We start from the raw sequence: 27401 nt of genomic DNA, 5'->3' as shown, positions 1-27401 counted from the left end.
AGGATCTCACTATGTAGTCCAGGCCCTCTTTGAACTCACTGTGTAGCCCAGGCTGGTCTTGAATTTACCATCCTCCTGCATCAGCCTCTTAAGCACTGGGATTATGGGCATGTGTCACTGTGCCCAGCTGGCTTCTGTCTTTAATGCCCATGGTAGGGCAGTTTTGGAAAATGCTGTAGTCACCTGGATTTAGGTTTAGGGTGTGGTGACAAATCCCTTTGCTTCACAGACATACTCCAGTCCTCTTACCAGAGCCTCACTCCCTGCCAAGGGCTGCTTCCCTGCATTAAGAGAATTGAGAGGTCTTGTGAGTCATCTGCTTCCAGGGACTGGTGTCCTCGATTTAAATAATTCCTGCCTGTGAACAGCTCTGAATTAGTTAGAACAGTATTTCTACAGCAGTAAATAGTTGGTTAGCCTCTTGGTTTGGAGGGAGTACTTGGAAAGTAACCAGCTCTCAGCATTGTGAACTGGTCTGACATGAGCCACCAGGAAGGCAGGGATGGATCTTCTCATTCCCTAACCTGGATTCAGTATCTTCAACCAGGACAGAGGACAACTGAGTAATGCAGAGTCCAGCTGCCCAAGATACAGACCTTTGTAGCTAGGTGACAGAAAGGATTCTTGTTCTCTGTTTAACCCATACTGGGGATTGAACCCAGCTCTGTTGCACTGAGCTGGATTCTCAGCCTCTTTTTACTTTGATATAGGGTGTCAGCAAATCTCATTTCCCTAGGGCTGGACTTAAACCTTCTGTTATCCTGCCCAGAGTGCTACACAGTGAGTGCCACCACTCCCAGTTGGAAGATTATTATTTTTTGTGGGCGGGGGGTACCGGGGATTGAACTTGGTACCTTGTGCTTGTGAGATAGGTGGTGGAACCACTGGGCTAAATCCCTGGCCCAAGATTTTTATTATTAAAAGTAGAAACCATGGCTTTAAAAAAAAAATTTTTTTTTTTTGAGATGCTAGAGTTTCATTTTGTAGCATAGGTGCTGGCCTCAAACTCCAGTGATTCTCCTGCCTCAGCCTGTGGGAGTGCTGGGATTACAAGTGTGTATGTATGACTATGCCTAGCTCTAAATATTTTTAAAAACTTTTTGTTACTAGGTAAGCCAGGCGTGGTGGCTCACGCCTGTAATCCCAGCACTCAGGAGGCTGAGGCAGGAGGATCACTGTGAGTTCAAGACCAGCCTGGACTACATAGTGAGTTCCAGGTCAGTCTCAACTACATAGTGTGACCCTGTCTCACAAAAACAACCCCCCCAAAAAAAAAAACTTGTTACTAGTTCATTTTGGGGGGTGGGTTACCGGGGATCGAACTCCGGACCTTGAGCTTGGGAGGACTAGTTCATTTTTATCTGAGTATTTCTCCTCTTGACCAGTGGTTTCACCTCCCTTCTCATGCTTTAACAAAATCCACCTATCTACATGATCCCTACTGCACAGGCATTTGAAACCTACTCTGCTACTTTAGGAAGGGAAAGGGCTTCAGATGTACAGTGTTGTGCCCCCCCCTTTCAAGAGGCTCGGACTGAGTTCCATGGCCACTTACAGAGTGGCCTTTTTCCTCAGCTAGCCCCAGAACTACCGATTCCTGTTCAGAACACAACAGTCCTGCTTTTGCAGTGAGAGGAAAACTCTTGTCTTCATCAGAATCTTTTTTTTTTTTTTTAATGTGCCATTTAAAAACCTGTAATATACATGGGCAGTGATCTCCGTGTTGGGTGGGGCAAATCTCTTTTATTTGCAGCTGGGAGCTGCATGGGCCACTCATTAGTACACCAGAGGTCAGATGCATGCCGCGTGGCAGCTGGGACACTAAAGATTTTGTAGGGCTTTGTGTGACCACTGGCCTCCTGTGGTGCTGTAAATCGGACTCGGTGCTCTAATTTTTTTTAAAAAAACCTCCAGGGAGTTAGGCCATGCTTGACACTTGTGAGATAGAACTTAAGATAATATTTATAATGGGGGAGCAAAAGAAAATAATGCCTAATAGGAACATTACCGAAAGAATAGTAGCAACCTATTAGAAGCAAATTATGTCAGGCCATTGGCGTTAACTCATTTATGGGCTCAGTGAGTATTTATTAGGTCTTTAGCTAGGAATAGTGCCACAGCTGAGGCCAGGCTCCTAGCCTCACCCTATCAACACTTAGGTTGTTGGTAAACCACCCTTCACCCCCATTTGAGATTTTACTTACATTTTTATTGAGTGTAATTAACAGTCATACATTTTAAGGTATATACAGTATCATAGTTTGAAATGTATACATTATGAAATTTCTACTCTTGAGCTGACATAGCCATCACTGTAGGTACTTTACAGCTAGTTTGGGTTTTGACACCCCTACCACCCCGCTTGCGATTTGCCGCTGAACGATTTTAGCTTTCCGATGTATGTATTGCCTCTTATTTTTTTGGTAACTCAGTATTAGAAACTCTGCTCCGGAGAAGAACCTGGTGTTTGGAGGGGAGAAGGAACAGTGTACACTGGGACTCCGGTGCAGGGGCATGTGGACATGGCGGGGGGGAACCCCATGGACTACCACCACCACAGCAAGGTGCATTAGAGGAGGAAGGAGCAGCGGAGTTGGAGCAGGACCTTCCCCGGGGTACTTCGCTGGTGCTGGGGAAGCTCTGACAGCAGCTCTTAGGGGCCTAATGTTCACAGGGCCTGTGAAGATTTTCTTCTGAAAAATAAACCAAGAAAGGGTTCTGCTGTGACCTTTTAGGTGGCACAAGAACTCTCAAGTGAACAAACATAACAAATATTTCATGGCCAGCAAAGCGTGCTTCTCCATTGTATGGAATCTGGAATCAGAGTTAGTATAGGAGCATCTCTTTGGTTTCAACCTTTTTATCTCAAAATTGCCTTCTTATTGAGCCAAAAATTTGGTCTAGAGTTGACTTAGGTGACTGTGAATGCACTTTGCACTGTTTCTCCCCTTCTGGTCTTGCTGTTGCTTGTCTTTGGCTTTTACTCTAACCTATGGGGTCAGATGTTCCTCAGCACCTATTATATATAGAAAGTTAATATTGCAAGGGGCCAGGGATATTTAGTTCAGTGGATGCACTGCCTTGCCTGCCTTGCAGAGGCAAGGTCCCAAGTTCGATCCCGGTGCCCCCTGCCAAAAAAAAGAAGAGGAAGAAGAAGAAGGTTAATATTGTGTATGTACAAAATGCACACAAGGGCACTCAAATGAACACTGATTTTTTAAAATTTATTTTTTACTTTTTTGGTACTGGGAATCAAACTCAGGACCTTGCACTTGCCAGGCAGGCACAGCACCACGGTGCTACATTACTGGCCCTGAGCTTTGATATTTCCGCAGTGAAATATATGAAAATTCACTAAATGCTATTGGTAAAAATCGCTCCTCGTTTTCATGCCAGCAGGGCTTTTCTGTGGTCCAGGCTTCTCTTCACTTTTGCTGTCCACTGATGCCCTCCAACCAGTGTCCTTTTTTCGGTTGGTCTTGAGTCTGAGACAGCCACTTCACTGGCTTTACTCTTCTTGTGGATGGTGGTTGAACTAACCTTTTTAATATTTGGCAGTCTTTACTACCCACACTTACAAGTATATTTTTCCTTTTGGCTGTTATGTCAAGTAATTTACAATTGTCTAGAATACCTTAACAGATTGGAGATTTTGAGTTATATAAAGAATTAAGGTCATCCACTGCATTGTTGCTTATGTTTCTTTTTTCCCTAAATCAGAAAACGGTTTTAAATTTTTATCAGCAAATGCTGATTAAATAAGTTGTAGTACATTCATATGATGATAATAATAATATGTTAGCAACTGTTCAGAAAACCAGGCAGCTCTTCGTCTAGCAAGTGAGTGAGTGACGCTGGGGAGAGACTTTGTTTAAATCAGGTCTCACCATGTTGCCCAGGGTGGCTTGGTCCTCTTGCGGACTCAAGCGATCTCCTTGTCAGCCTCCATCCAGGGTAGCTGGGATTATAGGTATGTACCACCATGCCCAACTCTAGACTGGGCAGACTGTTAAAAAATTATTTGCATTTGTGTTACCTTTTTTGTGTTTAAGCAAATGCATGTGTCACCCATCTAAATAAAAGAATATTTAAAAGGATAATTTTTCTCAGCTGGGCTCTGTTATGCTGACGTTGCAGGGACTAGGTTTCTATTCCTTTTTTCTTCCTTTCCCCAGCCTGCAGCTGTGGGGCACAGATGTTTGACCAGAGCTTCAGAGGTGGCTTTGCTGAGGGTTGTACTTTGGGTTTTAGAGCACTGACAGTCTATCTAAATGAAGTAAAGCCTGGTTTGGATGGTTCCTTAGTAGACTTTGTTTAATGGGTAGATTATTCGTGTTGGGTTTGGCTCACAATTTTTAAAATGAACTCCCTCTTATTCTCTGTGAGCAGGCAGAGTGGTGCACAGGTAAGGCTCACATGTTCTGTATATTCTTTGTGGACTCGGCACCCAGCCCCTTCCTTTCTGTGGTGGGAAACTCAGAGACCTCTTGTATGAATGGTGATCTTCACTGTACAGCCTTAGTTTGTAGGAGGCCAAGTAAATGGCCTCACTCATTTTAAAGGGCATGTTGCAGTAATCTAAAAAAAATAAATTTGCAGGGACTGTTTCAGTTGAGACATTTTGACAAACTAAATGTATTTCAAGCAGAGGGTGCCCGCCTTCCATTTACTGTACAATTCTCCACTGATGTGGATAGCTGTACTTTAATGATGGAATCTCATTTTTTGAGATGTATGGGGCTCTGCCAGGAGTTCATTGTGTCTGTCCACTGTTGCACCCCAGATGGTATAGACCTGGATTCCAGGAGTACACACACAAGAGCATTTTATTTCAAGGCTGACTGAAGCAAACCTGCCTACTTTGTATTTTTATTTGTTTATTTTTCCTTTAACTTCCACCAACCCCCAGTTCCTTTCCTGCTGGGCCTACATTCCTAGGTCTTTGTCTGTGCCTGGTATTTTAGAAATTTTGGGAGAGGAAGGCAGTGGGTGGGACGGTGTGGAAGCTGGGGGCAGGGAAGAGGGTGGTCACTTGTGGGGTCAGAGGTCAAGCCTGCTCCATTTAGCTGGGGCAGCCAGATTGTCGCCAGGCCCGAGGAGGCGTGTCCATCCATCTGCCCCAGACGGGCGCTCTAGGCCTGTGAATTCCTGCTGCCAGAGGACCTCTTCCCATCCCCTAAACCCCCCTAAACCCACCCCCCTTTCCAGAGGACACAGTTCCTGGCTGCTGCCTCATTTCTGGCCATGGACCCCTCTGCATAGTCCAGGTTGAAACACCCAGAAGATTATTTTAAAGGAACAAAGATAGTTGTACCCATGCACATTCTTACCTCTTGTGTTCCAGCAGGCCTAAGATTGTGGGGTTTTTGGTCTTAGCAATTGCAAGGGTGTGTGTGTGTGTGTGTGTGTGTGTGTGTGGGGTCTTCCTAAGGTTTTAGGTTTTAAAAAGCTAGAAGACTTAACTAGAAACTGATCTCATTTTACAGTTTTTGGACCATGCATTGTTTTAGAAAAAAATTACAGCTTATTAATTATAAACATTCAGCGTTTTCTTTTACTCATTTATAGTTTTTATTACTGATCACCTGGCTGTTATCTCCTCTTCTCACTGGGCAGCCTGAAGCTGCAGAACATTTCTCAGTTGAGGTGTGCTTTGGGATCCACTGTAGAATGATGCCATGCAGGATTGCATGCACGGCCCACCTTGACCCGTTTTTGGGGTTGGGGTCTCTCAAGGCTGGGCACTGCCCCCTTTCTTGCTATTGTCTGTGCTGAACAGCATTTCTTTTTTGGCCACTGTGTATCCAGAATCTTGCCATGCATAGGTGACTGCATTTGCATTTTAAGGTTAACAGCATATTTTTTTGCAGTTACACAGTTGTCCCCAACTGCACCCTTAGAGCCAGCTTTCTGACTCAGCCAGCCACAGTTACTTGGAAGTACTTTGGGTCCTGTTCCCAGGGAGAGAGAGAAGAAAGTTCCTGGGATTTCACCGTACAAAAGGTCTCAGATATACCTAGTCAGACCCCTTTTGTTCACATGAGCCTGGAATACCAGCAGGCCCAAAGGAGGTTGGCTGGAGTCAGCCAGGTAGTGCCTTGCTCTCTGGTTAACAGCATGAAGTTCTTTAGTGCTGCAAGCCATCTAGGAAGTGGGGGTGGTAGGCAGCGTATCCAGCCACACAGCTGTCCTGGGAAGAGATGTAAATAAAATAGATTCATTCTTAAGTTATTTAGCTCTTTGGTAGAAAGAGGAAGACCACAGAATGCTGAGAGGTCCATTTTATTCTAATTTGAAGCAATCTTCTGATAGGTTTTCACACTTCACATTAGCTTGGAAGTGATCCCTTTATTCCAGAGACAAATGGAGAAAGCAGAGGGAAGGGGAATGTGACTGAGGCTGTTGAAACTGGGGGAATTGCTTTAGTACCACACCATAGAAAGAAACTGTCCAGGAATTTTCTCTGGATTTATCTAGTTCAGCATCTTTTGGTTACCATTTAGACTTTGCTCAAGAACTTTTAACAGATTAGGAGGAGGAGATCATCTCTAAGGGTGGACTTGTTTAAAAAAGCAGTTGGCCTTGAAGAAGGCAAATTCTCTCCACTTGGTTTCAGCCAGGTGGAAAAATACTGCAGTGATCAAAATTAGTAGTGAAGCAGACTGAGGATTTGGCTGTAGCTCAGTGGTAGAATGTTTACCTAGGATGCCTCTTTCCCTAATACAATCTTTAAAACCTGCTATGTCAGATCTGTTTCTTTTACCATGTCCTAGCTAGGCATGGTAGTTCATACCAGTAGTCCCAACTAGTCAGGAGGCTGAGGAGGAGGATCTCACAGGTTTGAGGCCAGCCTTGGGCTACTTGGTGAGATTCTGTCTAAAAATCAAAAGGGTTGGAGATGTAGTTAAGTGGTAGAGTGCTTATTTGACATTTGTAAGGCATCTGATTCAGTCCTCAGTACTACAAGATAAATTAAAATCCAAAACACACACAAACCCCATCATAACCTTAAATCTCTGCATTAATTTCGGATTAGGAGCTTCTAGAGGAGCAGCCTAAACCCTGCTGTGTTACACATTTCCCTGTCAACCCAACCTTGAGTAGAGAGAGCAGTCTCTCCACTCACTGGGGCCATTTGGAAGCACATTCACTAGTAGGCATGTGTCATGGTAAGGTCCTGGTTGGTTAATAAAGTAGAACTCGGAGGAGAGAAGCAGTAGCATTCTCTCTGTCCTGACCCGTAGCCCTTCTGTGTGAGTTCTTTGCCTAACTACAGATTGCTTGTGTCCCCATAGCTCTGCCCTGCTTCATGGCCAGTTCACCTTGAAGCTGACATCCTGGACCCCCACTGTACTTAGCAGGGTGTTTTGTGCTCTGGATGAGGTAGTCATTACCATGCTTGTGTCTCTGAGCTCTTCAAAAGGCTTAAGTTGGCCTCTTGGCTGTGTCTCTGCTAATTGTGTGGCTTTGGGCTTATCACCACTTCCTCCTCATCTGGAGATTTTAAGTGAGTTGGGTATGGAAAAGTAATCCTTTCTCACTCCATTTCCCTGCCTCTTGTGAGCCAGTTTCCCCTGACACCAGGTGTGCGCTGGCAAATTGAAAGCGATCCAGTAAAAATTTACCTACAGAGAGTGATGCCGAGTGTGCTGCTGTTGAGAGATGCACAAGGAAACTCTCCTAGTTTCTGTGCCAAGGAGGTTCCCTTTGGAGGGCACCTTGTTACCAGCAGGTACAGGTTATATATGTCAACCCTAGCAGCTTCCCTGGTTCAACTCCTTGGGATAACTTGGCAGGCCGAAGAAAGAAGAAGCTGGCTGACCTTACCACTAGCCATTTGCCTTCACAGAAGCCTGGCGCTTGCTTGAGTGCCTGGGAGAGCTTTGCACTGGTGTGCTGAGCTCCTGGACAGGGAGAGGCACGTGATCTTTGCTAGCTTTTAACCTTGCCCCATGCCCCCAGAGGCTGAATTGACAGCTTTCAGTATATTTTATTTAGACCACCAATCCCAGACCAAGGGACATAATTTTATAGGATATAATCTTAAAACTTTTCTGGATAATTAGGCTGAGATACAGGAAAATCATGCCCAGAGGGTTGTTTTTGTTTTATCCCTGCCTTTGAAGTGTCTCTGTCATGGTTCTCAAGGAAACTAGAATGAGATGTGTAGTCCGCTGGGTGTCGTGGACTCCTCTACTCATTCCCTACCCCTTTTAGTTTGTGGCATTAGAGGATGGGGAGGAATGGCAAATGGATGTTAGCTGTGTTTGCAGTTGCAGGGTCGCCTGTCTCTGTGGAGGGAGATTGCTTGTTGGAAGAGAGATGTTTGAGGTCTGGGACCCAGGGCAGTTTAGTTGCTATTCACCAGTCTACACTTCTCATTCATGGCTGTTCCTCTCTGTTCCCCAGGTGCTGCATCTGTACTGTGACACATGCTCTGTGCCCATCTGTCGTGAGTGCACAATGGGCCGGCACGGGGGCCACAGCTTCATCTACCTCCAAGAGGCTCTGCAGGACTCCAGGGCACTCACCATCCAGCTGCTGGCAGATGCACAGCAGGGTCGCCAGGCAATCCAGGTCAGCCCATGCCACCTGTACCGGTGCCCACTGAAACCTTTCCCTCTGCCTGTCTTGTGATGGTTGGGCAGGCTGCAGTCAGTGTTAGGGGATGGGGAGATTGGAATAGTCACCAAAGGGAGCTCGTGACATCAGTGCAACGGTGATTGCTGGAGGGCTCCTGTAGGTGTCGGGAAGATCATTGAGGATATGGCTCAAATAATTTCTAGTCAGATGTCCAAGCACCAGGCGCCCTGGACTCACAAATCACTTGCATTTGTACTGTTCAGCCCCCACCCCCAAATCCAAATAGACATTGCAAAATGCCAGAAAACCACATACGTAATGCTGTTAACAGATTATTTATAGGTGAGAAATAAGTGAGCTTGGGTGATTTTGTTTGTGTAAGGGTTAGAGACTTTGCCCTGGGTGGTAAAGCCCTGGTAATTTACCCTCGTCTGTTGAATTCCCATTGCTTTAGGGTTAGAGTATTAGAGTTCTCTTACATTATTAGGTAGCAGTATATACCTTAGCATAGACCACAGGGGTCAAATACTAGTTGATCACATGAATACTAGATCACAGGGCACTAGAAAAGCCAGGTGCCAGTGGTAGTGGATTGAAGTGTGAGAGGCACATTATTTTCACCACGGCCACACCCTGTATAGTGGTGAGTGCACATCCCAGAAGGTCCTCATGTAACATGGGATGTGTGTTGGCATCCCTCCCCCCTGACCCTGGCTTATAATTCTCTAAAATCTACATTCAGTCAGTGGTTTGAAAATGAGAGTAATAGTCCTCTTTTTGGGAGGAGGGTGGACTACAGGGTCTCACTATGTAGTTGAGGCTGACCTGGAACTCACTATGTGTGTAGCCCAGGCTGGTCTTGAACTCACAGTGATCCTCCTGCCTCAGCCTCCCCAGTGCTGGGATTACAGGCATGCGCCACCACACCCGGCTCAGTCATCTTTTTTGAATCTGAAGGTTTTTTTTGTTTGTTTGTTTGTTTTTTGGTACCACGATCTTTCGCTTGCAAGGCAGGCAGCAGAATCACTGAGCTATAAATCCCTAGCCCTGTCTGGGGATTTTAAAGTTTCAGATTCTTTTTGTGTGTGTGTCTTTGCTGGATCAAACTCAGAAACATGTACTTGCGAGGCAGGCGGTGAAACCACTGAGCTAAATCCTGGCCCCAAGATTCAGATTCTTAAACATATTGGATATTCCTAGATTTAAATCAGTCACCTGGCAGCACAGAGACCTTTGAGAGAGGGAACAGAAAGCCCAGGTAAAGGTTGAGGACGAGCTACCTTTATTCACATCATTCACTGGCTGGTTATGGTGGTATGTCCCTGCCATCTTAGCTGCCGCAGAAGCTGAGTTTATAGTATCTCAAGCTTAAGCCCAGCCTGGGCAACTTTGTAAGACCCTTTTTCAAAAACAAACGAAAAAAATGCTAGGAACGTAGCTCAATACAGAGACACTAGGTTAATTTTTCAGCAAGGTAGAAGACAAACTATTTAGAATGAATATGACTATTGAGCCATTTTTATATAAATAATATTTAGTTCTCTGTAAGTATTTTTTCCTTTGCTGGTTTCTGAGCAATGGAACAATTAGTCTTCCACTGATATTTTGAGATACTAATGAGATGAAAACTCCATTTGCCCATTTTGAACTGCCTTATTGTTTATTTGTCTGTTTGTTTGTTTGTTGTTTTAGCTGTACCAGTGATCAAGCTCAGAACCTTGAGCTTGGGAGGCAGGCTTGGGAAGCAGCAGGCACAGTGCTACTGAGCTAAATCCTTGGCCCTAGCCTGCCGTTTTAAAACAGTGTGTTTGTAGTAACTATTTTTTATCCCTAAGGTAGACCTGTGGGGAGGGAACACATTCAGATAACATGTTTAAAGGCAGTGCTTTCTTGAGAAATATATGTATGAATTGGACCTTTATTTTTTTAGTTCAGTTTTGTCATTCATTTGTTCATTTTTTTTTTTTTGCGGTACGAGGACTCGAACCCAGGATCTTGTGCTTGCCAGGCAGGCACAGCACCACTGAGCTGCATCCCCAGCCCTGCTTTGTTCTTTTGAGATAGAGTCTTGCTGTGTAGTTCAAGCTGGTCTTGAAACTCACTGTGTAGCTCAGGTGGGCTTTGAACTCGCAAGTGCTGGGATTACAAGAATGCACCATCGCTTCTAGCTTATTTTTTAATATTAAAATCGCTTTATACAGAATTAATTTTGGTTACACAGGAAGAAGATATTCTAGTTAGTTTCTTTAGATTCTAGTCTCTCTCTGGTTTTTTGAGACAGGGTCTCACTATGTAGTTGAGACTGACCTGGAACTCACTACTGACTATGTAGCTCAGGGTGGTCTCAAACTCACAGCGATCCTCCTACCTCAGCCTCCCAAGGGCTGGGATTACAGGCATGGGCCACCATGTCCGGCTGTAGATTCTAGTTTCTTACTAACTAGTATGATGTAGAAGTCATCAGTCTAAGAATCTATCCTTTGCTGGGTGTGGTACTATACGCTCAGAGTCTCTGCACTCTGGGAGGCAGAGGCAGGAGAATGACAAATTTAAGTTTGGTGACTTGACGAAACACACTATGTCAAAAATGAAATAAAAATGGGGCCAGGGATTTAGCTCAGTGGTTCTGCCACCTGCCTTGCAAGCACAAAGACCCAAGTTTGATCCCTGGCACCATTCTCCTGCCTGCCCGCCAAAAAAAAAGAAATAAAAATGGGAGGAGATGTAGCTCAGTTCAAAGGCCCTGATTTCAGTCTCCACTCCTGCAGCACCCGTCACCCCATCCTGTCCCTGATTTGTTTATTTGCTTTTTGTAGTGTTACGGTATTCAGTGTGTCTTTTTCAGGAACATTTAACTTTTACTTTTTTGAACCCAGGGCTGTCAGCAGGCTAAACAACATACTACAGTGCTTACTTGAATTACACACCCAGCTCCTGGGAGTTTTAAAATCTGCTTTTTACAGATCCAAGAAATAGTTATTTTGGAAATAGGCTTTATTTTGCTAATTGACTAGAGTTCAGATGACATTCATCCAAATAAAATGTGATGCATTAGGAAAAAATAGTAGAATTAAGTTAATCATAGCAGGACCGGGGATTTATTTAGTTCAGTGGTTCTGCCGCCTGCCTCATAAGCACAAGGACCCAAGTTCAATCCTGGTACAAAAACAAACAAACAAACAAACAAAACATAGCAAACATTAAGAAAGATTGAGAATGAAAAAAAGTGCATAGGAAAATTAGGAACAAAGTAGAAATAGACCAAATACTATTACGAGTTTTCTTAAATCTGTTAGGAAATGCAATTAACTATGCATACTGGGCTCCTTTTCTGTTCCCAAAAGCTAGTGGCTTTTAAAAACTCATGTAATTTTTTTTTTTGGTACCAAGGATCGAACTCGGGGTTCTTGGCGCTTGCAAGGCAGGTGGCAGAACCTCTGAGCTAAATTCCCCAGCCCAAAAACTCATAATTTTAATCTTTCCTGTTAAAAAGAAAAGACCTAGAGATGAAGGTGGTAGTCTTGGGAAATCCTTCTGTTCCTAGATTTTCATCCTTGAATGGGTCCAAAATGACTGCTGGACCCCTAGTGATCACATTTTCTCTTCCTTTTATCCCATCTCTCTTGCATTGCTCAGTTCTAAGCTAGGCATTCTGTATTTTTGTATGCATACCCCCACCGTCGTGTTTGAAGAACTTGTTTTCACATGCTCTCTTTTAGAATTCTTTTTTATTTTTTATTTATTTATTTTCTTTGGTATTGGGGATCGAACTCAGGACCTTGCGCTTGCAAGGTAGGCAGTGGAACCACTGAGCTAAATCCCCAGCCCTTAAATTCTTGATTAAAATGAATGAATAGTGTCGGATAACCAAGTAGAATAGCAGTGGATCAGGCTTCAGTTATCTGGGGACTCAGTTACTCAGTCTGCCCTCTCCCTGGTAACATCACTCTTGTTACTGAACCTGGGTGTCGTCTGTGGAGGACACAAGTGGAGTCCTCTTCTGGCTGACCTGAAAGCCATCCTCAGGTCCTCAGGGTTAATTCTTTCTTTTTTTCTGTAGGTGGGTAAGTTGGAATATCTTATGTGCTGTGAATTCCAAGGAAGGCACTGGTCTGTTTTGTCTTCCTTGGTTCCCCCCCCCCCACTTTTTTTTGTGGTATAGTCCTGGGGCCAGAGACACTAAGCTTAGTAGTTCCCTACGGACTAAATGAGTGAGCCAGAAGACATCTCCAAAGAAAAAAATGGATCAAACCTGCAGTTAGATTGAGGCCCTTACAAACTTTACAGCACCCTTAAATGAGCACCAGTGACATTTTACAGTATATCATTACTTGAGGACTGTCTGCTTTAATTTCTTTTTTTGGTACTGGCGATCAAACTTGGGTCCTTCCACTTGTGAGCCTAGCAGCAGAACCCCTGAGCTAAATCTCTGGCCCTGTGCTTTTAATTTCCACTTACCCCTTTTATTTATTTGTGTGGGCAGGGTTTTTTTCTTTTTTCTTATTTCTGTTGCTGGGGATTGAGCCCCGGGTCTGTTATTCATGCCAGGCAAGCACCTTAACCACTGAGCTACACTTCACCCCATTAACTTTTAACTTTCTCAGGAATTCTTTCCCTTTTCTTTAACAAGGTGTTTTTCTATATTAATTTAATTTCCCTCCGTAGTTTGAGGCAACATGTACTAAAGGTGCAGAAGTTTTTGTCTTGTTTTGGGCCCCTTTGGACTCTGAATGACACCCCTGATCAGGTTTCTTTGATTGTGTTGGTACCAGGAGGCCTGAGGTTCCAGGTTGCTGTCCTGTAATGATTTAGCAGATCCATACTGGGTGCAGCTGGTTGGTGCATTATTAACCTCAGCGGTGACATCCTGTTATGTTAGACATTTATTTTCCTCTGTCTTGATGTCCGAAGCTTCGATTTTTTGAATGGAAAGAATGGTGTTATTAAAAGCTTATTTCACATCAAAAAGCTGTTTTTATCAGTATTAAATTACATGTGTGAGATGTACAGTTGACTGTGTGTGTATCAGTGTTTCTGAGTTATGACTGAGGTACTTGCAGATTGTTGTGAGAATCTTAGTTGTGAAAAGAGACTCAGATGTATATCTCTGAATTCTAGATCGTCCTGTAAGGAGAATCTCACTGGGATGAGGGCCTGGAATGTCTCCCGCAACAAAAATCATAGATTATCTACATTGCATCTAGTCAATACTTTAGGGGATTTGGCCCGGGGATTTAGCTCAGTGGTTCTGCTGCCTGCCTTGCAATTTCAAGGTTGGGAGTTTAATCCCTGGCACCAAAAAACAAAACAAAACAAAACAATACAAAACAACTTTAGGGCATTTAAAAAGATTGTTCATTTTTACTGCCTTTGCAGGGGTGGTATTGTGGCTCCAACCCTAGAATGCTCTATCACTTAGCACTTTCCATTTTTTATTTTGTATTTTTGGTACTGGGGATCGAACTCGGGTCTTTGTGCTTGCAAGGCAGGCGGCAGAACCACTGAGCTAAATCCCTGGCCCCCATTTTTTTATTTTGAGATAAGGTGGCACTGAATTTATTCTTCCGGCCTCAGCTTCCAGAGTAACTGATACTACAGGCACATGCTGCCACACGTTACTTTATTTTTATTGCTTTTTAAAATATTTCATTGCTTTTACATTGTCTCTTCTACTGAAGGTGTAATATTTAAGTCAAGTATATAATTACAAGATTTTATAAGGCGCACTAATTCCCTGGGGACACTGGTACATTTCTGTTGACCAGAAATAGTTGCTTTATGTAAGAAAACTTTGATTCTTTTTATCTTCTATCATCTTTAAGATGTTATTATCAATTTAAGTAGCCCCAGTATCCAATATGAGTGTGTAGGTAATACCTACATTCTGTATTACCTTCTATCCTTGATGGTTTTAAGTACCTGTTGACAAGCCACCACTGTTCTTTGTAGAAGATGTCACTAATTAGTGTCTGCATTGTTTCTCTTAACCGGAATCTGGCCTGAGACTCCTCCATACTAATTAGTCACCCTCAGTAGTTGTCTGGCTTGTACCAAATTAAGACCCCACTTTCAGATGTCTGGCTCTACTAACATTCTAAAGGATGATAAAATATTCTCCTGAGCACATGCTCTTGGGTGATTTGTTTTACCTAAGAAATGTACATTTTATTTTAGAAATTCACTCTCTATGCTACTTATTGTCTCTTCCCCCCCAACCCATCCATGGTCTTCCCTCATTTCGCAGTATTTCCCAATGCCAGGCCTTAGACACTGGGAGATAATCTGACAGGTCCTGGTCTGCATGTGTTCATACTATTGGGAAGACACATTTTGCTTCTACATATAATGCTTATATGACTCCCAGCTTAACAAGTGATGAATTAATCTTGTATGCTTGGTGGTTGCTCAGATGATTGGCAATTAAAGTTTTGAATCCCTTGTTACCTAACTGAAAAATGAAACAAACAGTTCTTGGTATAGTTTCTGCTACAAATACCAGCACCTTCAGGAACCTGACTGGAAATATAAAGGGAGCAAGCCTAGCTGAGAAGCCAATAGGAGCAGCAGTGAGTCAGGGTCAGCCTGTCCCCATGCAGAGGGAGTAGGCATTGCTCTTTCACCAGTCCTTGCCTTGTAGGAATAGCAGCTTTTTAGGTTATTTCCACGTTGCCTTTTTTAAAAAAATCAGTTTGGAAAATAATAGGACATTGGTACAAAGAAAAGGTTTGCTGTCTCTGCTTTTTATTGAATGTTAAGGAATGTTTTACTCGTAGACTTGGTCAGATACTGAGTTGGTCATCCAGACCCGGAGGAGTGGAGGTGGTAAGTAGGACCTCGGTTATAAGACAGAACAAGTGAAAACTTGTTGGAATGGAGGATGTTCATTAAATGAGGCAGATCATTCCAGTTAGGTGAAACACAACAGACATCTATGATTGTGGTGAATTAATTAGTGGTTGCCATGAGGGACAGGACAGCTGGAAGGTGCCTACTTAATGGTTATGGAATTTCATTTTGGAGTGATGGAAATGTTCTGGAGCTAGATAATGATGACAGTTGCATTGCACTGAATGGACAAAATCTGTCAGTAGTGGTAAATTTTTTGTTGTGTGTTTTACCATCATTTAGATTTCAAAGTGAAGAAATGCTAATTGGTCCCGGGTAAGTGATCTGACTTTGTTAATGACACAAGTTAGGTGTGTTGAGTAGTAGAAGCAGCAGCAGCAGTACCTGAGTTCAAGTATTTGTCCTCTGAGAACGATTAGTAACAATGTCTGACTCTGCCAGGTGCTCTGCTTGGTTCTTCCCATGTTTTGCCTTGTATTTTCCCTCACATTGACACTTTGCCAAGGTTTGAGAGAACTAGGAATATGTCCAAGGCCCTAAATTACTAGGAGCCTCAATTTGAAACTTAGTTATCTGACACCAACCAAGGATGAGTGCTCAACCTGATTTGCCGAGCCAGTCCCACATCCCAGAGACTCCTTCACTTGGTCCAAGGTGACCCAGACATTGGTCATCATCACCACTTCCTCATCCTGAGTTAGGTTCCGTCCAGATGCCTTGTGTTTCCTGAGTATTTCAGCTGAATCACCTGCTCTAAAACCTGTTGTTCCATCGTCAGTCTGACTGGAATCCCAGATTTAATGCCTCAGTATCTCCAAGAAATCCTTGTGGCTTTTCAAGACATGTCATATAATATTAATGAAAACACTGTCCTTCTGTCTGGATTAATTTTTTATGAACAATAATATGGCTGATTAAACTGGCTCTCTGACTAGGGGAGTGGTACAGTTGATTGTGGGGTGTGTACATTGTTTTTGACCACAGAGCGTGGGTCCCTGAGGGTGGAGGAGGCAATATTCCCAGCGTGTGCTTGGTGTTGATTCAGGCTGGGTGGGGTAAGCTAAGTTACTGAGAACTCCACAAGAACATGACAGATTAGTACTACCCTGTACCTAGATTTTTTTCCTGAGGCAGAGAGTAAGGCCAGAAAGTCTGGAAAGTTTGTTGTGTGCCCAGAGTTGCACATTTTACATCTGATCCTCTTTCTAGTTTTCGGCAGTCACCCAGCTACACTGGTTTAACTGTGTCAGAGTAGCTCTTAACAGTCTGACATTCACTGTGTAGGTGCTATTTCTCATACAAAGAAGCCTAGCCCTTGCCAGCAGCTCCTTCAGTTACATGTCAAACAGATGCCAGTCTCTCCCAAGTGCTTGCTTTCTTTCCAAGGAAGTGGATCAAGTGGTCTGGCTGCGCTGGCCTATTTGTAGGTCTGGTAGGAGCAGATTTAACTGCACAAGAAGTAAAGATCCTTCTGATGTCTTAAGGTTGTTTGTTAATTTTTTTCCCTTCCAGCTGAGCATCGAGCAGGCCCAGACAGTGGCGGAACAGGTGGAGATGAAGGCAAAGGTGGTACAGTCGGAGGTAAAAGCCGTCACCGCAAGGCATAAGAAGGCCCTGGAGGAGCGTGAATGCGAGTTGCTGTGGAAGGTAACCACACACACACACACCGTTGCCTGAGGTTGTCCAGCTGGTTTTTTGTGCAACTCAGCTGAACTCTCGCAGGACTCTGTTTTCAGATCCTGGACCCAAGCTCTAAGTTTAGAATGCTAGGAAATATTCCAGAAAAAGGCAGAGGGTCTGTGGAACATTGTGGATATTCTCTGTGCAGTAAAACAAGAAGCCTGTTCAGAAGCAGTTGGGCATCCAAGACTGTAAGGAGTCTCAAGTTTTATAGTCTGTGCCCTCAAAAGGCAGCATAGACAAGGGAAAACAATTAAAACTGTTGTTAGGAAGGGCAGGCTGGTAGGAAACATCCTTATTTTTGGGTCCTGGCTGGTTGCACTTCCTGACTTCTTGTGGAAAGCCAGCTCAGGGTAGTGTGTATTGCCCTTTCTTCCTGTTGGAGCAGGAAAGAGTGTTGGGCACACTGGTGTGCTGTTTAGATAAAATCAGCTGGGAAGACCAGTCACCCCACAAAAGTCAGTGGCTCAACTTCTCCTTTTCTGATTTTATATCCCTCTCAGGAAGGAGGAGGGAGGAGGTTAATGTCTCCTCATGGGCTGCTCTTCCAGAACAACACATTAAACTATAAGTGCATCGTCTGAACACACAAATGAGAGTATCAGATGATTTAATATTGTACTTCTGTGTTTGTGGGCTTGTTTTCATGTCAGTATTATATGATGGTAGTGACGATGATTGTCTCAGTTCCTGAAAGTAACCTTCACTAACCACTTAACCCTGAAATGTTCTGTAAAGGTCACAGTGGGATTTGCATTGCATTGCGATGCATTTTCCATTCAGTTAACTGCACAACTCTCCTTTCTTTGTGTCCCTTTTGAGCTATTAAGAGATCCGTAGGGATCCTTTTTAGTGGGGTGGGTACAGGGGATCGAACTCTGGGCCTTGCACTTGGAAGGCAGGTGGTGGCACCACTGACTGAGCTAAATCCTGGGCTCTTTAGGGATTCATATTAAGGAATATGGCTTATTTACCTTTCAACAGAGGGTCCAGAGAAAGGAAGAAGGGAGGGAGGGAGAGAAAGAGAGAATGAGAGAGTATGAGTATGTATGAGTCCTGAGATTTGTTCTCTGTGTATGTTTTGAGTGCCTTTGTGGCATGTCAGTTTTTAGAAACTCAGATGTCCCCATGGGCCTGCCAGTCTCATGCCACCCACGAATGTTAATTATAACTGGAGGGGCCTGCTTCTTGCAACCTGAGAGTTTTGTAGTGAACTCTGCCACAAACTCGCTCTTCTGCATTTCCTGATGAAAAAGGTCTTTGTGTGCGGGGATTTCTGTGGCTCTCACCTTAGCTGCACTCCTCCTGTGATGCTGACCCACTGTCTGTGTCAGTTGGTTCTCTTCAGGGAAAATGGAAATCAGGTCTGCAGTAGACAAATGTTAGGATGGAAAGCTAACCTCTTGTGAATATAAGAAACAATTTCTGCTTGCCTAAAAACCCAGTCTCAAGAGATAATACCAAAATAAGCTTATTATCCTGGGCAGAGCCCTGTTGTTTATCTTTGATTTTTGCTTTGTATTCTTATCCCTAACCTGTGACAATCTTCTCTGCTTAATTGCTAATTTTCTGTTCTTTGCCAGAAAATCCTTTCTGCTTGTGCCTGGGTATATCTTTGTTACATTACTTTTTTTTTTTTCTCCTTAACTCTTGGGAGTGAACCCTAAGAGATGTAACTATAAGGATTAAGCCTTAATTTGCTGGGCTGCTCAGTTTTAAATCTCTAGATAGTCTTCTTTTTCCTATCCTTTATGAAGTTTTAGTGGAATCCCCTTCTTTATGGTTCAGAACCAAAGGTAGAAGAAATTAGACCAAAGGACAAAACTTCTCTTTCATAGAACCTGTATGGTCCCCTCTCTCTGCACACACATTGTGGTTCCAAAGTGAAAAGTATGAATGGGCCAAAAATCATGTCATCACCCCTCAAAGGAAATTCAGATTAAAATCCAGCCTCAGAACAGTGGCCTCTTATTCTAAAATAGACTCCATGTTTAACAAAAGACTCCATGGCTTTTAGATCACCGGAGTCCTTTTCAAACAGTGTAAACTTGTTGGTAACTTTTTCTCCATTAAGTGAATTAATTTTAAGCATTTACATTTTTGTTTGTTTATTGTATTGTATTTATGTATTATTTTCCTTTTCTGGCACTGGAGATCGAACTCAGCTTGAATTTGCAAGGCAGGCGCAGTACCACTGAGCTATATCCCCAGCCAAGTATTGAAATTTAAAAAAAAAAAATTATTGATCAGAATAGCCCCCCCCCTTCTGAGCACTTCAGAAACACAAATTATTTGTACAAGTCAGAATCCAAGTCATCTATTACGGCACTTTAGATGTAGAAGGCTCCTTTTGAAACAAGCAGATTGCTAAATTTACTGTCTCAGATTAGAGATGCAGCAGGGACTTTGATGTTCCTGGGCTGAGGTTCTAAAACCCGCTCCTAAAACAAGTTAATGCTGAGGATGAAGCTTAGTGGTAGAGCACTTGCTCAGCATGTGCAAGGCCCACGGATTTGATCCCTAGCACCATGTAAAAAATAAAATAACGGATGCAAAGAGAAACTATGGGAGCAGGGTTTTTGAGATCTTAAATTGCATCCCCACTAAGTCTCAGTACAGTCTACATGTAAAACCTTTTATTGTGTGTGTGTGTGTGTGTGTGTGTGTGAGTGTGTGTGTGTGTGAGAGAGAGAGAGAGAGAGAGAGAGAGAGAGAGAAACAAGGAGAAGATGATTACTCAAGAGGTCTCAGTTTCCCAGGATTGAGAGTGCAGTGTTTTCATGGACACAATCTTTCTATCCTGCTGGTTCTACCTCTGCTACCCTTTCTGCTATTTTCCTCTCTACCTACACAGCTTGAGCCACAATCTTACCTGGGTGGTCATTCTGTTTCCTCCATTTTGTTGTTCCTCTCCTATACGCTGTCCACAGTGTAAATCTATTTTTGTCAATTCTTTTGGGGAGTTTTGTACATACCTTTAATATATCTTAATGTCAGTCTCACTACTGTCTTATTTTCTGCCCCCTCTTATTAATTAATCCTCCTCTCCAAAATTCTGCCAGATTTTGTGCCCCCCCCCTTTTCTTTTGCGGAACTGGGGATTGAACTCAGGACCTTGTACTTGCCAGGCAGGTGCTGGTACCACTGAGCTAAACCTCCAGCCCTTGAGTAGTTGATTTTTTGTTTGTTGTTTTTTTGTTTTTGAGACAGGGTCTCACCATTTAGTTGAGACTGACCTGGAACTCACTATGTAGCCTAGGCTGGTCTCGAACTCACAGTGATCCTTCTTCCTCAGCCTCCCCAGTGCTGGGATTGCAGGCATGGCCACCACGCCCAGCTTGGATAGTTGATTTTAAGAGAAAACATGATATTTAGGCAAATTTCATTTAGTGTACAGTTTGTAGTTCCATCCATTTTCCTTTAGCTGCTAACGTAATTTCTTTTTACAGACACATAATATTACATTGCGCACACACACACACACACACACACACACACAGAGTCTGAGGCAGGGTGACACAATTTAGGAAGATTTTATCTTAGGACTGGGGCTTTAGCTTGGTGGTTCTGCTGCTTGCTTTTTGCAAACGCAAGGTCCTGAATTCAATGCCTGGTCCCCCCCACCAAAGACTTTGTCTTAAAATTTCAAAAGAAAAATCGCTAGGATGTAGCTCAAACATAAAGTGCTTATCTTTCATGTAGCAGGCCCTGGTTTCAGTCTCTAGGACCACAAAAACAAAACTGAACTGCTTTTCTGAAGTGCCAGACAAATTCCTGTTCCTTTAGACTTGAACTTATGATGAGACTGTACCGCTTTCTGTCTAAATCAGGCCTCCCTAGCACTGTCAGTCTCATTGTGTTACTGCTTTTTATCCTCAGGTAGTACCTTAAGTACCTTATTTCTTTGTTTAAGAACTTGTAAAATATGAGGACTGACACTATTATTTTCAGTTGGTTTTTGTATTTCCTCAAATGCCTGGCACAGAATAGGTGTTGGGTAAGCATTTGTTAGATGACTTCTTTCCCTGTTTAATTTCTAAGTTAGGAATACTTGCAGTAATAATAATAATTCCATATATTCTTTACCCAGATTCACTTGATTATTTACTGTATTTGTTGCATTTCTCTTTTTTGGGGTGGGATACCAGGTTTTTGCTGTATTGTTCTAAATAGATTTTTCCCCTCGGTATTTATGGGATTGGTTATAAGGCCAATCTCTATGGGTATACAAGTCTCTCACGCGAAATACCTATTTTATTTGCACAAGGCCTCTGCATATCTTTCCTTGTACTTTAACCTCTGGATTACTTGTTTAACACCAAGCAGAATTTTTTTCTTTTCATTTTGGAGACACTGGAAATTGGACCCAGGGTCTTAGCACTGAGGTATATCCTTGACCAATGTTTTTAACTCTTTGTTTTGTTTTGGTACAGTGGATCAAACTTTGGAACCTTGTGCTTGTGAGGCAGGCAGTGGAGCCACTGAACTAAATAAAACCCTGGCCTCTCCAGGGTTACTTATTGCACCTACTTGTTACATTTTCTGTCACCTGGAAGATCTCCTTAGCCTCTTGGAAATAGGGTTTGCTCTGTAGTCCAGGTTGGCCTTAGACTTTCCATGTAGCTCTGTTTGGGCTTGGATACATGATCCTTCTGCCTCAGCCTCCTGAGTTCACCACGATGCCTGGCTTTTTGGGGCTCTGTTTTGATTCTGCTGTTTTTTCAAGAGTACGGGCCAATTGTCTTGTAGGATGTCTCTGAATACTGGTTTCTCTTGTTTTCTGATCTTGGTTCTAAGGCTTTGCTGTATCTCTTTACTTTTCCTCTAGGTAGAGAAGATCCGCCAGGTGAAAGCCAAGTCTCTGTATCTGCAGGTGGAGAAGCTACGGCAAAACCTCAGCAAGCTGGAGAGCACCGTCAGTGCCGTCCAGCAGGTCCTGGAGGAGGGTAGAGCACTGGACATCCTACTTGCCAGAGATCGGATGCTGGCCCAGGTACAGGAGCTGAAGACCGTGAGGAGCCTCTTGCAGCCCCAGGAAGATGATCGAGTTATGTTCACACCCCCTGACCAGGCGCTGTACCTTGCCATCAAGTCCTTTGGCTTTGTTAGCAGTGGGGCCTTTGCACCTCTCACGAAGGCCACAGGTGATGGCCTCAAGCGTGCCCTCCAGGGTAAGGTGGCCTCATTCACTGTTATTGGTTATGACCATGACGGTGAGCCACGCCTCTCAGGAGGTGACCTAATGTCAGCTGTAGTGCTGGGTCCTGATGGCAACCTGTTTGGGGCAGAGGTGAGTGATCAGCAGAATGGGACTTACGTGGTGAGCTACCGGCCCCAGCTCGAGGGTGAGCATCTGGTGTCAGTGACCATGTGCAACCAACACATTGAGAACAGCCCCTTCAAGGTGGTGGTCAAGTCGGGCCGCAGCTATGTGGGCATCGGCCTCCCTGGCCTGAGCTTTGGCAGCGAGGGCGACAGTGATGGCAAGCTCTGCCGCCCTTGGGGTGTGAGTGTAGACAAGGAAGGCTATATCATTGTCGCTGACCGCAGCAATAACCGCATCCAGGTGTTCAAGCCCTGTGGCTCCTTCCACCACAAATTTGGCACCCTGGGCTCCCGGCCTGGGCAGTTCGACCGACCCGCTGGAGTGGCCTGCGATGCCTCACGCAGGATTGTGGTGGCCGACAAGGACAATCATCGTATCCAGATCTTCACCTTTGAGGGCCAGTTTCTCCTCAAGTTTGGTGAGAAAGGAACCAAAAACGGACAGTTCAACTACCCTTGGGATGTGGCAGTGAATTCTGAGGGCAAGATCCTGGTCTCAGACACCCGGAACCACCGGATCCAGCTGTTTGGGCCTGATGGAGTCTTCCTGAATAAGTATGGCTTCGAGGGGGCCCTCTGGAAGCACTTTGACTCCCCAAGGGGTGTGGCCTTCAACCATGAGGGTCACTTGGTGGTCACCGACTTCAACAATCACCGGCTCCTGGTCATTCATCCCGACTGTCAATCAGCGCGCTTCCTGGGCTCAGAGGGCACTGGCAATGGGCAGTTCCTGCGCCCACAAGGCGTGGCGGTGGATCAGGAAGGGCGCATCATTGTGGCCGATTCCAGGAATCACCGGGTACAGATGTTTGAGGCCAATGGAAGCTTCCTGTGCAAGTTTGGTGCTCAAGGCAGTGGCTTTGGGCAAATGGACCGTCCTTCTGGCATTGCCATTACCCCAGATGGAATGATCGTTGTGGTGGACTTTGGCAACAATCGAATCCTCATCTTCTAATTTCATCTGTTAGGTTCTGTGTTTGGGGTGTGTGCACGTGTGCACGTCTCTCTCCTTTTGAATTTCAAAGAAGAAGCAGTCTCAGGGAAATTTCTTTTTTTCTTTTTTTTTTTATTTTAAAGAGAACAAGAAAAGTACAACATTGCTTAAGTCCTACCTCATCTTTATTTTTTTACAGATGAATGTACTTATCTTTTGTGCAGGGATTGAGCCTGTGAAGTGATAATTTCTATCTACCTCATAAATCTTTACATTTCCTTCTCCAACAGGCCCTCTTCCCTTCCTCAGTGGAGTTCTCGTTTCCCTCTCCCTGCTGTGGGGTGTGATATGCACAAGCCTAGCATCTCTGCCGCTGGGAGGGCACTGGATGTGTGTGGTGGGGTGGATTCTGTAGCTTGAGCCAAGGAAACACAATAGGAGAAAAACTATAAAATGTGGGGAAAATAGGATTTAAAATTCATAATGATAGAATATTTGTGTTCTTGAGAATAATACTGTTGTTTTGGGGGTTAGATTTTTGTTGTGTGGTTTGATCTTTTTTGCGGGGGGGGATCTTTTTTTAAAAAATGCTGCAACAGAGGAATTTTCCTTTGTTCTATACAGTGTGTCTCACATCTTCAGCATCGTTTCTTATTCCTAGGAAATATGGCTGTGGGCTTGCTAGCCAAGAAAAGCAGACCATTCGTGTTTTAGGGTATATATATGATCTTTCTTTTTCTTTTAAGGTGGGGTGTGTGTGTCTGTGTGTATATTTTAAAGCCATCTTGCACCCAGATAAATAGTAAAGCTGAAAATGACACACCACATCGTAGGGAACCTATTTTGTTCACATTTTGGTTTCTAAAAAAATAGATATAGCTCAGGATTCTTAATTAAAAGTGTTCTCAAAAGTTGATTATTTTTATTTTGTGGATTATAAAGCGTTAAGTGGATGGAAGAAGAAAATGGACCTCATTCTCAGAGGGTTTTCAGACATGGACTGCCATGCTGAGAGAGGAAGTAGAGGGCACTAGGGAAGCATGGCACCCCCAAATTAGAGATTGTTTGGCAGGGGTGGGGTTGATCCCTGACCTCAGAGTGAATGTTCTATAATGCTAGGTGTTCTATTCTCCTAAGAAGTATAGGCAAAGGAATAAATTTTTATTTTAAAAGCACAATTTTTTCCTGCTTTGGAAATTCAGGGAAATATAATATTTGAACCTCAAGTAATGGGAGCACCCCATTGTCAAAAACCCTCCGTGCAGGTCACTTTTATAGGATTGTTGTCCCCAGGCCATCCTGTAGGGCAGACCTTATGGCTAAGGTAAATTTCCCCCAAGGCCATTGAATGTAAAGGATGTATAAACCAAATCACCACCCAGAAATGTGTAGGATGTCCTGTCTTTTTTGAAACCTGTAACTTGGTACCAAAGAATGAGTATGTGTAAGCCGGACTCACACTGCGGGGTTGGGGTGGCTGGCATATGTGTCACTTTACAGGATTGGTATTTTGTGAGCCGGACTTGGGTACAAAACTTTATGCTTCTAGGTAGTGTTTGCCTTTCAGTTGGAAAGCAGGAATAGACGAAAAATAAAACCCTGCTTATTAGAACCCATATGGTGGGTCCTTCATTCTCCCATATACTGAAATAAGAACCATTTTCTGGGGCAGCAGTCTTTAGGAAAAAGTGGCCTAGAAGGACAACCTCTGTTTGAAACAGTAAGTCCAATGGATCAGCTTCTGTTCCTGTGTGTTTGAGAGATTTCTGTTGCAAAAACAGAGTTTTTAAATGAGCAGAAAAAAAAATTTCACAAATGGAACAATTTACTTTTTTTAATCCAGAAAAGGGATGGATTAATGTGACAAGTCAATCAAACTGCCTTTCCCCACCCGCTTCTTTTAGACATTTAACCTACCACTTTGGGAGATCCTCTTTCATAGCTGTAATTCTAGGGTTTCCGAATTACCAAAATGGGGGGGTGTGTTTCACAAAGCAGATCTGCACACAATCAGATTACGCATAGTTGGGGGAGGATCGTCAACTGCTTTTGAGCTGCTCAGTTCTTTGTTTTGCTTTTGCTTTTTTGCTGAGTTCTTAATGGGGGAGGCATGATGAAAGCTTTGTTTGGTACATGGGCCTTTTAGAACATGTTTTTAGTGAATCTTCTCTTAATTTCTAGTCAGTTACCTTTAATTTTGCCGTAGTCCAGTAAACATTTTTACTGTTTTCTGTTGTTGGAGTAACTTGACAATGGTCTCCCTGCCTCCCCTCAACTCTCCACCAGATTTCCATTTAAACACCGAAGATAACTAACTAGTCTTTAATGCTTAACATTTATTTTATTGAAGAAATGCATCTTGATAAAAGTACTTTAAGAAACCTAAGTCATGATTATGACTAGGAAAAGTTTTAAGTTACTGCCTTTTTACTTTTTAGTTCTTTTTCATTTTGGTGATCATCTTCACTCTGTTGGCTTCCCAACTTTTCCCCAAGCGGGAAAGTATTGGGTGCTGAATGAGAAATTTGGTTGGTGAATAGCAGTAGATAGAAATACTTAAAACATTTCACTGTGGATTTGGTTGTAAAGTCAGGGTTTCTGCCTCACAGCTAAAATTGTCAGGTCTTAATAGAGCAAGCAGCTTGCGGTCTTGGAGCAAGTAGGTCCCTCTCTGAGGCGGATGTGCCAGGTGCACTTTCCTGACCCTGGCTCCTCCACATTGGTTCAGCCCTTTACCTTTCTAAACTCAGAAAGTGGCACCTGAAGAACATGGTCACATTTGGGAAACTTTTGTTTATAAAACAATTGGTCATTTGTGGCTGCTGGAGATTGATTCCTGACCCTTAGGGATTGGTGCTAAGCACTTTGGAGAGTGTTTTGTGTAATGTGGATGGTTCCAAATCAGTGAAAGATGACAAAAGCCAACATTTGGTACCCCTAGTGTGAGGCTGTCTAAAATGCATGTGTTCTAATGCTTATCTCCTGCTCATAACTAGGTGATGCCGGAGTAGGTAAGAGTTGGAATAAAGAGGAGAGTCTTCAGTGGGTTGAGAGAAAAGGTATTGGGTACCAAGAGGGAGAATAAAATGTTTCTAAAGAATAAGAATTAATTAGATAAAGGTCTCCAGGTAGGTCTGATATGGTCAGTTGGCAGCAGTGGGAAGGGTTGGGTATAAAGTCAATTTATAATAGGGAGGTACCCATTGGTATTGTATATATAGGCATAGGTTTCAGTATTGATGTTAATGTTTAATGGAAATCTCAATAACCCCATAGGTGTTGGCACCAATTAAACATTTCAGAAGTATAATATGTAAGTTAAAGTTATCATTTTTGTCAGTTTGGTCATGAAAAGCATTCCTATCTCAGAACCTGTGTGCTGTTGGGGCTGGCATGTAGCACTTGGTTGTCCGGAGCCCAGTGGTCTTAGCTGTAGCCCAGGTGCACTAGGTCCTCAATCAGTGCCCTTTTAAGTTTGACTAACTTAGGGAAACACAAGGGTACCACGAACAGAACCTAAATTATTTTTTGGGCCAAAGAAGTTGCCAGAATCAAAAGACACTTTGTTACCAAGTTGAAAGAATAGCATGAAATCAGCTCAGCCTGTTTTACTCTAGTTAAGCCAAAGCTTATTTCAGGAGGGACGTCTCTTAGGCTTGAAGCAGGAGAGTACTGTTTGTATTATGTGTTGTTGTCTTATTTGGAAGAAGATTCTAAGATTGCTATGGTAGATAGTGAAAAATAGCCAAAGTTTTAGGCTTGTTTTTTCTGTTGTTTAAAAGAAAAAAAAAATCAGTGGTGCCAAAAAATATTTAGGGTGTTTCTTTAGAACATCTCTCTTAACCGAGTTTCCAACAGTCTGGGGCTGTATAAAAGTCAAACTCCATGCTTGCACACGATGGTTGCCTAGAGCCAGGGCCTTCCCAGGCTGTACAGCTTTGTCAGGCTTCCTGTGGGCCTGGGGGACAGGACAAAACATACAGGACATCCCATATGTCCTAGGGTACAGGATATACCATAAAACTGCGTTTTG

At 43.4% G+C, this 27401-nt stretch overlaps 1 protein-coding gene across 1 annotated transcript in view; it reads left to right on the top strand.

Moving 5' to 3' along the window:
* Positions 1–25705, top strand: part of Trim71 (tripartite motif containing 71) — a 66524-nt gene extending 40819 nt beyond the window's left edge. Inside the window, exons 3-5 of the mRNA XM_010629715.2 lie at positions 8410–8577; positions 16942–17076; positions 21938–25705. Coding sequence (XP_010628017.1) covers positions 8410–8577; positions 16942–17076; positions 21938–23389 — 1755 coding nt within the window. The 3' untranslated portion in view covers positions 23390–25705. The remainder of the gene's footprint in view (positions 1–8409; positions 8578–16941; positions 17077–21937) is intronic.
* The last annotated feature ends 1696 nt before the right edge of the window (positions 25706–27401 follow it).

The sequence above is a fragment of the Fukomys damarensis genome, unplaced genomic scaffold, assembly GCF_012274545.1.
Source record: "Fukomys damarensis isolate Sample0158 unplaced genomic scaffold, DMR_v1.0_HiC HiC_scaffold_28, whole genome shotgun sequence".
NCBI lineage: Eukaryota > Metazoa > Chordata > Mammalia > Rodentia > Bathyergidae > Fukomys > Fukomys damarensis.
This window is presented reverse-complemented; position numbering and strand designations above follow the sequence as displayed.